A 15896-nucleotide genomic window follows, 5' to 3' on the forward strand; every position below is an offset into this window, starting at 1 on the left:
TATCACAACTTTTTAATTAGGCGCCACTCGCCAATTCATAGCCATGCAGCATGAAAAATGGCAGAAGAATCTCTGCTCCAGCAGGACACCAAACTCAACCACTTTCATTTCGTGTCAATCCGCCACATCTTCATCTGCTCTATAAATACTAAGCAAATTCATTTCTCCGCTTCACAGATCAATCACAATAATATAGTTGTCTAGCCATGGCGCCTAAATCTTTCTTCTTGGTAAGTCTTTGTTCAATTATTTTCTTTCATGGCTGTTTAGCTCAAATTGAGCAGCAACAGGTATGGGGAGGACAACAACAGCCTCAACAACAACGACAACGACAGTCCCGTCAAGAAAGTGAATGTCGCATTGAGAACATACAAGCTCTTGAACCCACTCGAACAATCCAATCTGAAGCTGGTGTTACTGAACGTTGGGATGAGAACGAAGAACAATTGCAGTGCGCTGGTGTTGCTGTTACTCGTCATGTTATTCAACCTAGAGGCCTTCTGTTGCCTGAATTCGTCAATGCTCCTAAACTTATCTATGTTGTCCAAGGTTAGCTAATTAGCTCCATTCCCAGAGTCCCATTAACATATGTTCATGCAATTACTGGTTTTGCATGTCCCTTAATTTATATACCAACTGCGTTGCAGGTAGAGGTATCCAAGGAGTTTCGATTCCTGGTTGTCCAACAACATATCAATCATTCCAACAATTAATTGAAGGAAGAAGCAGCCAAGGCCAACAAAGCAGGTATAGAGATGAGCATCAGAAGATCCGACACTTGCGACAAGGCGACATTGCAGCATTGCCCACTGGAATCTCTCACTGGTTCTACAATGATGGAGAGACTCCACTTGTCCTTGTCAGACTTCTTGACACAAGCAACGCCCAAAACCAACTTGATCAGAGACCCAGAGTAAGAATTATTAACCACGCATTAACTGATTTAACCATGCATGCATTAATTTATTTATATTTCTCAGCCCGAAGAACGAATCTGAATCATTAGAACCAGAACTAATATATATATATTTCTCTCTTAATCATGTAGAGATTCTACTTGGCCGGAAACCCGCAACAACAAGGCCAGACAACCTTCGAGCGAAGCCGCCAGACTGAGGAAGAGAGATCAGGAAACAATATTTTCAGTGGATTCGATGTAGAGATGTTGGCAGAAGCTTTTGGAGTTAGCACCGAGACTGCTAGGAGCCTCCAGAGCCTAAACGACAACAGAGGCAACATTGTTAGAGTTGAAAACGGACTTCGAGTGATTAGGCCACCAAGAAGAGAAGAAGAAGAAGACCGTGAACAAAGAGAAACTAGGTACAACGGTTTCGAGGAGACTCTTTGCGCTGCTAGACTTGTGCATAACATTGCCGACCCTGTTCGTGCTGATGTTTACAGCCCACTCGGAGGAAGAATCAGCAGTCTTAACAGTCAGAAACTTCCCATCCTTAGCTATCTCCAATTGAGTGCCGAAAGAGGTGTTCTTTACAGGGTAAGATCAATAAAACAATCAAATTCGACTACGGCTTACTAATCATGTTCGTAACTAATCAAATAATTTTTCCTGCAGAATGCTATCATGGTACCTCACTGGAACTTAAATGCCCACAGTATCATCTATGTCACACGAGGAAATGGTAGAATTCAAATTGTTGGAAACTACGAACGTCCCGTATTCGATGGACAGGTCCGAGAAGGTCAAATTTTGACAGTTCCACAGAACTTTGCTGTGGTGAAACAAGCAGGAAGCCAAGGATTAGAATGGGTTGCATTCAAGACTAACGACAACGCCATGATCAGTCCTCTAGTCGGAAGGATTTCAACTCTAAGGGCAATGCCAGAAGATGTTTTGATGAACTCATACAGAATCTCAAGGGATGAAGCAAGAAGGTTGAAGTTCAACAGAGAGGAAATGGTTGTTTTTGCTCCATCTAGGTCTGGTTCCCAGCAGGAACAGAGATGGGCTTCTGCTTAAAATATGTATATGTAGTTAGGTTATGTTTTATGTAATTAAGTCGCGTAATAATAAAAATCCTTATGAAGGTAGACAGGTTTGGCTTGGCACAGTTTGTTCGTAGCGCCAATTGGGTGTACGTAAGTATGATCAAACACTTGAAGATATATAATAAATGGTAGTATTTTCATTTCATTTACATTATTAATGACCGTCTAATATGCACATTATTTCATTATATACCGACTTCGTACTTAGTTTTAGTCGTTGTCGTCGTAGTAGTAGTTGTAGAAGTAGTCGTGGTGGTGGTAGTAGTAGTATATGTAGAGGTGGTGGTTGTGGTGATAGTAGGAGGAGGAGCGGCAGCAATAGTAGCACTTATTGTGAGTTGGGATAAATGTCATTCTTCTCGTATTCTTCGACAGATTTAAAAAGAGCTGAGATGTTTCCTTTGCCAAATCCTCCACATCCTCCTTTCTGAACAATATCACCTTCTTCGTCTTGCACCATGCATCCAATCCGCTGTATTATCTCTACCAGTATTGTTGGCCTGAAAAAGTCATGCAATAAAAATTTAGTTCAATGCACTGCCAAAAAAGGCTACACAATTGTACCTATACATGTATTGCGTTGTTTGCGTACATACCTATCGCTCACAGGCTTGGCGAAGATTTGAAATACAACCCCTTGATCATCTTTATCTACCAGAATCCCCAACTCTTCGCACTCTTTTATCTGTTCATCTTTCAAAATATCATCTCCAATTCTACGCTTTAAAGTTCTGTAATAAGTTGGTGGTGGTGGTGGCATAAATTCAAACCCGTGACGGCTTCTTTTTTTCATTTCTTTGTCATAAAAATATCTTCACTAGCAAATGCCATATGCCCTACTCCTTCACCTTGGTTGTGTTCAAGATACGTCTGAATTTGACTCTTCCTCTCTGTACCATGCACCGGTTCTGTTATATTCAGCAACACTGATTCTCCGTTATTCGCCAGTACTGCTGAATTTAAACCACTTTCAATTACTCCTGTTAGGTCATTTATGGTAAACTGAGAAAACTCGTGAAACCCAGTGAACATTTTCACATATTTAACAACTTCAGGTAAATTCATTACGTTCCCTGCTACATGATCCAAGCGTCGTATCCCAAAATCCTCTAAATCCTTTGAAGCCAGTGGTGGTTCCTCATCATATATACCTATAAGATAAGAAAAGATAACGGGTCAAGTACATGTACGTATAAAAGAACATTAACTTATGTAAGACCTGAGATCGTAAACACCAAAAGCGAACCGATCAATGAAGATATATTAATATATAGTGGTTCTTATGCGTGCATGTAGGAAAAAGCATTGTCGAGGCTGCTAAGTGCACATCTTGTTGTTCATCAATAATACAGTACATATATACGCACCTTCGAAGCCTGGCAAGAAATTGAGACCAAGATTTGAATTTTTGAAGCTAATTTAACGCAAAACAACATCTCCATAGAGTTCAATCTCTGAGATGATAATACCATCATTGATTTCCATTGGAGGATGTGATGGTCTGGCACCGCATGAAATGCTGATATTGAATGCAGACTCTGCATCGTCAGCTTCTACAGCAACTGCTCGAACACCAAGACCTTGTGAAGTGGAAAATGAACGTGCCATGGAATGATTAAAAGTAGGAATGGAGGCAGTGCTACTAGTAGTGCGAGTTAGTATTTCGGCCACCGAAGGAGAGTAAGGAGCTGTAAAGAGGATGTTAAGATCACCTGAATGGAGTAGATAAGATGCATGCACCATATTCCCCGTGGAAAGGTCGGATTTTTCTGTAATTGGTATGCCAAGTCCGTATGAAAATCGTTGAGCCACATTGATTGCATCACTACACCAAAACTCAACGTGGTGGAATTTTTTGACATGAAATTTGTCGGATCTTGGATTTGTTCTTGTGAAATTTTCATGACCGACTAGTTTGAATGATTCATCACCACCATGGTTGTTATGCTGTTGCTTCTGCATATCATTCTCCATCTCGCACTCTCTTAAAATATCTGTTTAATTTGCTCTTGCAAGGCTATGATAAAGAAAATTTGAAGATGAGAGAATTTTGTCATTAATAGGCTTCACGGGTTCTTTTTATATAGTAGATGGGTGTAGTTAGAGCGTATATGAAGCAAGTCGATACCGTAAATGCAATTCTAACGATGGTATATTTAAAAGCTTAATGTCAATCTCTTTATCATTACAACCGCAAAAATGAAGTAGTTAAATGGCTTATGCCAATCCCTTTGTCACTGCAACCGCAGCAATGAAATAATTAAATGTGCCTTCTGTTAATCCTATTTGACAGTGCAGTTCGAATTTGATACTAGTGAAATAATCATGCATGATAAAGAGATTTGAAGAAGGTAAAAATATACAAACCGATTGACCCTGGCCGTGCGACGTTGACTCTGCTTTTAGGCGATTAGGGTTGCAGAAAAATCAGGAGAGTGCTGAGCTTCCTTTTCCTGTAGCCATGGCTACAATTCTCCCTCCTGATCCAGGTATTGAGCTTTCTGGTGCTTCCTTCCCCCTTCTTCCTGGTCAGAGTTCCGTTGTTCCCCCTTCACTTTCGTCTGCTAACCCTAAGAGGGTTGAATCTCCAAATTTGAGCTGGAACGGAGTGGCTAGTAGATCAAGATCAGTTCTTCCAAGCTCCTCTGAGGATCTGGCTTATGTACCCCCGGTGATGGTAGATGGTAATTTGTCTGCTTCGATCAAAAAGGATGATTTTAGTGAACTGGTGAATGCATATGAAAGACTTGTTGTAGGCGGATTTGTTGGTCACAGATTGACTTATGGGTTGGTTAAGAGGACTGTTGAGAAAGCATGGAAGATAAAAGGAATCCTTGAGATGACTGTCCATGGAGCTAGAGCTTACATCATGAAGGCAAACCCCTCTTTCTTAATGGTCCAAATGCTGCTAGAACTCGAATGGCATATGCTCGAGTATGTGTAGAAGTTAACCCAAAGTCGGATTTGAAGAGCTCAATACCTGTAGTGACTGATGATGGGAGGAAGTTTAGTGTTGGAGTAGAGTATGCCTGGAAACCTCCACAGTGCTCCAAGTTTTCGACCTTTTGTCACAATGAATCAAAATGCCCAAAGCAAACAGAACAGCAAGCAAAAGTAGCACAAGTAACCCACCTATGGTGAAACAGAGGAGTGTACATGGTAAGCAGAAGAGTAATGAGATGGTATTGCCACCCCCAGTAGAGCAATGTGAATGGATTCCTGTGTCGCACAAGAGAAATAACATGAAAATGAGTAGTGAGCCACTGAGGATTGAGACAGCAGTGACCTCTCACATGCAGGTGGATGACACCGACCCTGACATCCCTCCTGGGTTTGAAGGTCCCCCTCCTCCCCCTCCTTTGCAGCTTAGGCAGACGTCTATGATGGCTACAGTTAACAACTCATTCTCCCCGTTGTTGGAAGATGAGGAAAGCGAGGGTGTAGATGAAGAGATAGTAGTACAAAGGGCCAAGACAACTCTATGAGGGAAATAACCAACTTCTCAATTAACTCAGTAAGAGGGGCGGGTATGGGAGGAGTTAGTAATGTTGTGCAGAAATTGAATGTCATTCATGATGCGTCAGGAAAAGCAAGTGGAGCGCACATGGGTGTTAGAACTACCGACCTAAAGCAACCGGGTCGGGTGAGAAAGTCTCCCGCCAGACTTTCCAATGACAATTAATATGGGTTGTTGGAATATCAGGGGGCTTAATGACCCTCTGAAGCATGTGGAATTAAAAAAAATCATTTATAAGAATAATATCAATATTTGTGGTGTGGTTGAAACTACAGTTCAAGAACAAAATAAGGACAGAATCCTGGCTAGCATAGCTCCTTCGTGGAAGCATTTTGATAACTACTCGCATCACGAGTTGGGAAGGATTTGGGTGATTTGGGATGGGAGTGTAGTGAAAGCTAATTACATCTCCAGCTCAGCGCAACACATTACTGTAAGTGTTTCTATACAAAATGGTCCATGGTTCATTGCTACTTTTGTGTATGCTCACAACTCAGAAACGCAGAGGGAAGATCTTTGGTCCAATATCAAGTGTTTTTCAGAGTCGAATACATTTCCTTGGTGCCTTATGGGTGATTTTAATGCTTGTTTGTACGCTCATGAGAAAGAAGGTGGCAATCCGGTTTCCACCACCAGTATGGCAGCCTTGCAGGGATGCTTACAAGAATCCCAAATATTTGATTGCCCTTATGCGGGATGTTTTTATACTTGGTCGAACAGACAGGATGCTGAGTCTCGAATAACCTGTAAGCTTGACAGATCTATCATCAATATAGCTTGGATAGAGGTTTTCCCCGACTCAGTTACTGATTTCTGCAATAGTGGAATTTCTGATCATTCACCTATGATAATGAGTGTTTTTGCTGATCGTGGAAATGGCCCGAGAGTTATAGATTCTTCAACACTTGGACAGAAGAAGACGATTTCTTAAAGGTTGTTGAGGAAGCTTGGAATATCCCAGTGCAAGGTACTTCAATGTTTATTTTTGTTACCAGGCTAAAAAATGTAAAAGCTAATCTGATCTTATGGAAGAAGAATAAGTTCTCTAATTTCGGAGACCAAGTTGTCGCAGCTAAAGCTCAGTTAGACACGACACAGAGTACCCTACAGTTAGCTCCTTTGTGTCAAGATTCAATCAACAACGAGAGGACGTCAATTAAAAATTACACCAAGAAATCCAGACAAGAAGAATCGATGAGGAAGCAACAATCGAGAGTCCAGTGGCTGAAGTTAGGGGACAACAACACTAAGTTTTTCCACAACTATATAAAGGAGAGGCGGTCTAGGAACCGTATTCTGGTGTTGAATGATGACGAAGGGAACAGACTAAACAGTGATGCCGAGATATCATCTGAGTGTGTGGCTTACTATACGAAGCTATTTGGCCATGCAAATGAGACTCCTTATGATGAGAATGCTTGGGACCAAATTGAATTAGTTAATATCGTCACTGAGGAAGAGGGCAGAAAAATGGTTGATTCAGTCACCGACAATGAGATCATTCATGCTCTTTCCACTGTCGACTCTAACAAAGCCCCAAGCCCGGACGGGTTCTCTGCTCATTTCTTAAAAGCTGCTGGAGGATCATTCGTGGAGACTTCATCAAGGCTATTAAGAGTTGTTTTTCGAGTGCAAAACTTCTGGGAGAGGTAAATGCTACTCTTATTTCCCTAGCTCCTAAGGTTACTAATGCGACTACCTTGAATGATTTCAGACCCATAGCGTGCTGCAACGTTATGTACAAGTGCATTGCCAAGATCCTTACCGTTAGGCTTTAAAATGTGGCGAGGAAGCTGGTAAGTCCGTGCCAATCAACTTTTATATCAGGCAGAAGCATTCAGGATAACATCATGCTTGCGCATGAGCTGCTCAGGAATTACCAAAGAAATAACGGAGCTGCCAGATGTGCAATTAAAATTGACCTCAGAAAGGCCTATGACTACATCAGTTGGGATGATATCCTTACGGTGCTCACTAAATTCAATTTCCCTGAAAAGCTCATCCGGTGACTAAGATGTGTATTACTACCCCAAAATTCTCCATCATGGTCAATGGAAGTGCATATGGTTATATTCATGGCAGAAGAGGCATAAGTAAGGGGTGCCCGTTATCCCCTTACCTTTTTTTACTCCTCATGGAGTTTTTTAACTCGATCATGCTTAAACAGGTGGCCTCCGGGCAGTTCTCTCTGCACCCAAAATGTAAAATCCCCGTCATTACTCACCTTTATTTTGCAGATGACCTTCTTGTTTTCATGAAGGGTGATGTCAGGTCTGCAAATGCTTTAGAAACTCTTCTCCTCGGTCGATGATATTACCTCTTATAGCATCAAATCTGTCCTGGGGTTTGAAGTCGGCACTCTCCCAATGAGGTATCTGGGCCTTCCTCTCCTCTCCACCAGACTTTCTCATCAAGATTTCATTTCCTTAGTTGATAAAGTGAAGTCCAGGATTAAATCTTGGAATGCAAGGGATCTTGCGCATGCTGGTAGGGTCCTTATGATTCAAGCAGTTCTCAGTAACATGCTTATCTTCTGGACCTCGTGTTTTGTCCTCCATAGAAGAACCATTAATGAACTTAATAGCATCTTCAGAAAATTCCTATGGGAAGGCATAGAGCTGATCTACAAACAACCTTTTGTCAAGTGGACAAAAATTTGCCATCCTATGTCGGAAGGAGGCTTGGGCATTAGGTGTATTGCCACCACCAATACTATGGCAAACCTAAGGCATATATGGGAACAGTGAGCAGCAAAAACATCATATGGGTGAGATGGGTACAAGCTAATTTAATCAAGGATCAAGATTTCTGGTATGTGAAAGCCCCGGCGGATTCTTCTTGGTGTTGGAGACGTATCCTGGATCACAGAACTATAGCTACAAAGTTTGTACTCCACCTTATAGGCAATGGGGACAACACAAAGCTGTGGAAAGATAATTGGTTGGGCCATGGTAGCCTTATGAGCATGTTTCCTCCACAAACTCAGTTTGACTCGGACCATCATCTTGACGCCAGGGCCAGCAGTTGTCTGGTTGAGGGGACCTGGAACTTATCTCCAAATCTGAAAAATGCGTTGGGGAATTTTGTGACGGAGGTAGAGAGCATTCAAACAGATCACCTAATTTGTGACAGGGTTGTGTGGACGGCTGGCAACACGGGGGAATTTGTCCTCAAGGATACTTACAATGCTTTGAGGCATAAAGAAGTCAAAAAAAAGTGGCACAAATTGATTTGGTTTCCACATTGCATCCCAAGGCACTGTTTTATTGTTTGGGTCAGTCTTCAACGTGGCTTGAAGACCAAATTCAAGCTTCTTTCGTGGGGAATGGAGGTCGATCAAGTCTGCAGCCTTTGTAATATCATGCTTGAGGATGACTACCATCTGTTTTTTAGCTGCAGCTATTCCGCTTTCATTTGGAGGCACATTATAAGACTTTTGGGACTTAGAGACATTATTGCTCAAGACTGGGACAAGCAGATTGACTGGTGTGTGGAGCACATAAAGGGTGGAAACTCTATAGGTACAATCAAGAGGCTCATGTTTAATGCTTTCATATATCATGTTTGGTGTGAAAGAAATAGGAGGACCTTTTCTCAAAAGAGCATGCCTGCTGGCCTCTTACTTTTAAAGATAATCGAAGATGTCAGGCTCCGTTTGGACACGTGCAAAGTCTATATGCCTGACAACAATGAGTCCCGTAGCTTGACAGCTAGAATAAGGTGTAACACTGAGTTCTTTTTACCTGTTCAAAAAGCTATAAGCTGGCAAAAACCAGAGGTAGGGGATGTGGCAGTCAATACCGATGGATCCTTAAGTGATGATGGTGCTGTTTTTGGGGCAATAATTCGAGATGAGCATGGAACTGCTCTCTCTGCAGTGGAAGGTAGTTCAGGTCCCTCCTCCATTACTTTGCATGAGCTTCAAGGCATTGAAGCGGGTCTTAAACTTGCTCTTTTCAATGACCACTCCAGAATCTCTCTTAGGTCTGATTCCAAGACATGTCACCATGTGTGGGAGTCTATTAAAAGACTCCGAATGTAGTTTGAAAAATGTTCTCACTCTCATAACTATAGAGAAGTTAATGGTGCGGCTGATTTGCTTGCTAGTTCTAGACCTGCAGGAAATTTTGTTGTGGTTCACCCAAACTCGTTTTCTGAAGAGTTGAAGAAAATCATTAGGGAGGATGCCATGGGAAAAACATACTACAGATAGGTGTAGCTTGCAAGAGTTTTTCCCCTTGGGGAAGTAGTGAGTTTGTTGCTCTTTAGTGTTTATTTTATTTTTTTGTCTGTTCCTTTTCTGTTTTCGTTTCTAGGTTGGGGTCTCCTTGACCCCATCTCCTTTTCAAAAAAAAAATAATAATCATGCATGCCTTGTGTTGATCCAATTTAATGCAAATGAAATAAATATGATAACTTCAACCAACACGAGATATTTAATTGGTTTGTGTCAATCTCTAGCTAGTAGCTATGACTCTCAAATTTTAAGAAAAAATCACTTTAGAATTTGTTTTTACAATAATGTGATATACTGGATGGCTAAGTTCAGTGGGATCCAGGAATTCTTAGAGAATTAGACTGGGTCTTATGGGCATGCTCAGACCCTTCCCAAAGCTAAAAAGCATGGCCAAAACCCCCACTTCCCGGAAGCTCCGGGAAAAGTCCGGAAATGGCTATCCATGCCCTTTTGAAAAAGCTGAAAACGGTAACTCATTAACCGTTCTTCTTCAATATAACGGGTAGCGATTGACCGTTCTTTGAGAACAGTTACTGATTAGCCGTTCTAAGATTTCTAAGAACGGTTAACGGATAACCGTTCCTTGACCTTTTTAAGCTTACACCCCGTATACACTCATTTCCGGTTTTAGAGTTGCTTATCCAAATGGTCCTTCTTCCTGGTTACGTTGTTTTTGGTCGGAGCAAATTTTTGCTTGGTTAAGAGGCTACTTGGCTCACCGAATAGTTGATCCGAGCTTAATTTAAATTTTCAATTTTTAAAATGGATTCCAGTTTACACACAAAACGTATTGGGACGGAAATATATTAATATATAGTACCAAGATGAATAAACAAGTTCATTTTATTGGAAGCTTCTAAAATCAATATAAGTTTCTAAAATCAATAATATTGCATAAATTGAAAGCTTCAGAATGGATTAGATATTAGGACTTTCATTCAATTCATCCTATTCATTGCAAATATAATGTAAATCTTTGCAATTGAATAAAAGTTAAAACTAGGGTATTAAGGTTAATAAGATTACCTTGGATTAATTTGATGTCCAACCTCTTTAATGATCGACCTTGTGGTTAAGAGATTCCTCAACAAACCCGGTTAAAGAACTAGTATAAATGATGTTTTGGTGAAAAGGTTGGGGAAGAAGAAGAACCTAGAGAGAAACGAAAGGGGAAGAACACAAGAACTGTGAAGAACTGTGCTCGATTCTGCTTGTTTTGGGAAATTTTCTGAACGGTTAATGGTTAGCCGTTTCAATGGGCGTGGACTGGTCAAGATACTGAAAACGGTCAATGTCTGTCCGTTATATGGAAAACGGGTGATCATTGGCCGTGATTTTATAATAAAACGGACAACCATTAGCCGTTTCAGGAATCCTCTGGGAAAAACCGCAAGGGCTAGCCTTTTCACAACGTAAACCATTTCTAGGGAAGTCCACTAGTATAACGACTGTTAAGGGTACTCGATTTTATTTTGATCACAAAACGTCCACCGTAGGAAGCCCAACCCATTAAGAAAGCCTTGGGGAAGTCTTTCTTATAAATCACAACCAGACTTAAAAAATTCATTTTCCACTAGTGACTTTTGTAAAATTATATCCCTATCATGTATGGATGTAATTCTTGGTTTGGAATTATGGTCTGGAACTAGTCGTGCCTGAAATATCTTAAACCTCATTTTCTCCAGCATGAAGGGTGCACTGATTATGGTCTAGAATCTTGTTGGCCCGCCACATAGATACAGTTTCCTTCTATGAAAATCTGGATTCTGAAACATGAAATATTTAATTGGTTTGTGCCAATCTCTAGCTACCTACGCCTCTTGAATTGTAAGAATTCCCATGGCGTCAGTAAAATTTGCTAAGAAGGATTTGTACCAGCATTTGATCTCTTACCGTCTAATCAGTCGTTGTTTAGCAATGAAATGCAAAGGTCAAATTAGCACCTTTATCTTTAGAACACCAAATTATACTGCCATTCCCTTTTTGACTTCTTATGTAGTTGCCCAGTCTCCTCTCTTTACAGTACCTCCAACAGTCCAACACCACTTACCTTTGAATCATGAACTCCCAAGCCTCCTTGAATCTTTGGTGTACAGATCTTAAAGTAGACCAAGTCACCCAATTTCCGAAGAAACATAGTGCCCTACTCTACTGAGAAAACATTCAAAACATTTTCAAAAATAAAAATAAAACATTAATAGCTACAGAAAATTTAAATTTACTTAAACAAGCCATGTTTAATGTTAATCCAACCTTATATTTTTTTTTTGGACAGAAAAGGGTAAAATTTTATTAATGAAGCAGAAAAGAGAAAACAATGTAAATGCCTAAGCGTGCCTCGAGGGAAGGCTAAAGCCGACACCAAAAGCAATACGAAAATCAAATGGAGGGAAAAAATCAGCTCCAAGACTAAACAACAACAAAAATAGAACCAAATCAAAGCCCTAAGAAAACATTAACTTAGTAACGCTTCTTAATTTGCTTCTTAATTTGCGATCTTTGTCCTCTTCCCAAATTTTCATTATTCGGACTCTCATTCTTACCATTCCAGGCAAGTCTCTGAAGCTCTCTTTCTTTCCATTTTGAAGCCTTGTCCTCGCTAGACGAGGATTTGAGAGATTTCTCAAATTCAATTTCTTCAATTTCCTCTCTAACCCCATCATCTGCCTGAAGGATTGAGATATTCTCATTATTTAAAATATTAAAAGAGTTTTTGGTGCAAACTGTGCCAGGTGACCTGGCACAGTTTGCACCAATTGGACCATTCCTCTATAGGCCAAAATATTGAGTTATTTAAAACTTATTTTATCATCTCTCACCCCAGTTATTCCTTCACAATGAAATTTAAACCTTGCTTTAAAAAAAAACAAATGAAACTTAAATGATTAATTAATTAAATGAGAGATGTGGGTGTGAATAATCCACATATCCAGGTGGAGCAATCCTAGGTAGTAGGGCATCGACAACAAATAAAGAGTGAAGCACCAAATCATCCTACGCGACCTTGGCGCGAGAAAAGAGACACCAAGGAAACCCTTGTAGACAATACGTGTAAAGATCGGAAGTGACTGAAGAGATAGCAATCGAGTACAAGAGCAATAAATGCACCGACGAGGTAGTTGAGAGGATAAGGAGAATCTGGTCAAAGTAAGACTCGTCTAAGAACATCAAGGGCGAGATCGTCTACACTTGCTAAGCAATCGATATCGGATGGATGCACATCGGGAGAAGACATCACTAGGTTCGGACCTACATCTTGGATGAGACATCACCAGCCACCCGGAAAGGACATCAAGGAAGATATACCGCGACACACACTGTAACTTGGATGTATCATCATTTGTAGCTATAAATAGAGAGCTATGTAGAGAGCTAAAGGACAAGTAATGAGTGAGGGAAGAGAGAATACTAAGAGCTTGTAGTGAGAAAAGAGAGCTTGCTAGTGATTGACATCCCTTATAACCTTGAAATCGAGTAATAAGATCATTCTTTCACTCCGTGGACCTAGGTGATCATACCGAACCACGTATATCTTGTGTCATTGTGCATCTCTTGCTGTGATCATACCGAACCACGTATATCTTGTGTCATTGTGCATCTCTTGCTTGTTTACTTCATTGTGTGTGTGTTTATGTTTCTTGGATGTAGAAGTAGGTTTCCCCATCTACAAGAGACTTTGAGTAAAGTTTTTCATCAAAGACTCTCCTGTTAATAACAAAAGAAGCAAAAATAGCATCCTCGTTTTGTCTTTCAAGTGGAATTCAATCATCCTCATTTTCTATGCTGCCAATGGTTCCCTTAATATCTCGGCAGTTAAGGCCCGTTATTCCGCAACCTCCTCTACATCTGAAAACCCGAGAAACCAGATTTAAAATATGTCAAAAATTTAGCAGTAGCTGATGCCATCTGAGTGATCATAGGACAAATGCTTCAACTGGTTCAGTAGAAAAGGAGATTGCTAAGAACCGAAGTGACGATGGTGACAAAGTAATTGGAAACTAAGAGGAGGTGGTTTGTAAGTTGTCGACTTCATGGATTGATTTACATCTTCCTAAGGCGGTTCGTCCTTACGCTCACCTTGCTCGATTGCATAAGCTAACCCCAACATGGTTATTTGCTTGGCCATGTTTTTGGCTTTTCTTCCATCCGTAGGCAATTTATTAATCTATTGAGCGTGAAAACTACATGATTTGCAACATATATATAGTCATTTGAATCAAGAAAAAAAAAAGAAAAACTATCAAGGATTAATTAGAATTAAGACTGTTGAGTGTTGACAGATGATTTGATCGGATGATTCGGATCAGTACATAGAATTATTAGCTTTATATATCTTCTGTTTGATCCTGAAATTTGCATGAAATCATATATACAGTTAACCTTTTTTTCTGCTACTATAATTTCTATGTTCATCAGGTCGATAACTTTAGCATCGCCCTCATCCAGACTTCTTGATATTGAGATGTTGGTACTTTTTGGACTCGGTTCATTGTTTCTACGGTCAGTGGCATGCGTGATAAATGATATCCTTGACAGTGACATTGATGCTAAGGTAACACTACTATTTTTATGGGTTTTTCCGAAGTTAGTCAAATTATTTTGTGGTAGTACTCTTTTCCATCCTACAATGTCCGTATTCGCTGCAATTTCAATATAAACGTAATCGTCTTCTCTCTTGCTTTAATATTTTTCAGTAATTGATTCTTAATAGGTTTTAGTGGAGACAAAGCTTTTTATCATGTTAATAAGTTCTTTGATATGCTTCAGGTGGAGCGAACGAAGTCTAGACCACTAGCTAGTGCTCTACTGACACCATATCATGGGCTCAACTTTCTTGGCTTTCTAGTTCTATTATACATTTATACCTTGGATTCCTCTTTCAACTTAATAACTACAGGCGACTCGCACTCTAATCTGCTGATTAGCATGATTTCACAATCCCATAAGCTTGGCTGACGATGTGTGTAGTACATCTTGCAATTATTATGTTAAGTAAAAACGTATCTAAATTTGTTCTGCTACAGCCGTGTTTTAGGGTTACTCTTGCTGCCGTTAATTTTCTCTTATCCCCTCATGAAAAGGCTGACATTTTGGGTAACTAATTAATGACTTCTTAATGTACAAGAACTTATATGCAAAGCATTCCTATATAGTATATATTCATAAGTTAAGATCATATGGTTGCAGCCTCAAGCATATTTGGGTGTTGCGTTTAATTGGGGAGCTTTATTAGGATGGGCTGCCATTGAAGGAAGCTTGAATTATGCTATTTCCCTACCGTTATACGCATCTGGAGTATTTTGGACTCTTGTTTATGATACTATCTATGCACATCAGGTAAGATAACTAAGATATCTCATTAAAAATCCTTGACAGTTTTTCCACCTAAATAGTTAATTATGTTAACTTTTTGATCGTACATGAAGTCGAAGATATATATTCGAAAGTTGGAAACTCTATTGCAGGTGATTAGCTAGGATACAACATGATATCGATGAGTTTCATTTTACCACCATGCAGGATAAAGAAGATGACTTGAGAGTGGGCGTCAAATCTACGGCAATACTGTTTGGTGATCAGACGAAAATTTGGATAACTGCTTTCGGGATTGCATCTATTATCACCTTAAGTCTCTCTGGATATAATGCAAGCATTGGTACGTACTACGTATATTACTTATAATGACTCCATGATATTATAAATATATAAGCCAATTATATGTTTAGCTAGCTGACTAGCTCAATGGAGGTCGAATGGACAAGCTAGCTCGTCCTTCTTAACCTGCCCGCATGTCCTGATAAATCTTGAAATAATGATCCGGTTCCAGCCTTTAATTACTACACTAACAACATGGGTAGATTGATGTACAGGATGGCCATTTTATGTATGTTTGATCGTTGCTTCTGCTCAATTAGCATGGCAAATTTGGACAGCTGATTTATCGAATCCTGTAGATTGTAGTAAGAAGTGAGTGATTATGCATCTGAAATCAATGAACCATCAAACATTGAATATTTCGAGAAACGAGACATTGATTCAGTCATTTTGTTTTTTCCTTGATGCAGGTTTTTATCCAACGCATGGTATGGAGGAATTGTGTTTTGCGGAATCTTGTTGGGAAGACAAATAACATGA

The 15896-nt window shown here is 40.0% G+C and overlaps 2 protein-coding genes and 2 pseudogenes across 2 annotated transcripts; 3 read left to right on the plus strand and 1 right to left on the minus strand.

Annotated features, from left to right (window-relative positions):
- Nucleotides 1-206: 206 nt before the first annotated feature.
- On the plus strand, nt 207-1978 carry LOC113351307 (legumin B-like). The gene is made up of 4 exons (XM_026595320.1): nt 207-549; nt 648-913; nt 1049-1495; nt 1574-1978. Exons 1-4 carry the CDS (start codon nt 207-209, stop codon nt 1976-1978), a joined length of 1461 nt encoding a protein of 486 aa, XP_026451105.1.
- Nucleotides 1979-2335: 357 nt separating this feature from the next.
- On the minus strand, nt 2336-3981 carry LOC113351308 (annotated as a pseudogene).
- Nucleotides 3982-8258: 4277 nt separating this feature from the next.
- On the plus strand, nt 8259-9737 carry LOC113351309. The gene is made up of 2 exons (XM_026595321.1): nt 8259-9508; nt 9599-9737. The coding sequence occupies exons 1-2, from the start codon at nt 8259-8261 to the stop codon at nt 9735-9737; spliced, it is 1389 nt and encodes a 462-aa protein (XP_026451106.1).
- Nucleotides 9738-13686: 3949 nt separating this feature from the next.
- On the plus strand, nt 13687-15896 carry LOC113351310 (annotated as a pseudogene).

This window comes from Papaver somniferum, chromosome 2, assembly GCF_003573695.1.
Source record: "Papaver somniferum cultivar HN1 chromosome 2, ASM357369v1, whole genome shotgun sequence".
NCBI lineage: Eukaryota > Viridiplantae > Streptophyta > Magnoliopsida > Ranunculales > Papaveraceae > Papaver > Papaver somniferum.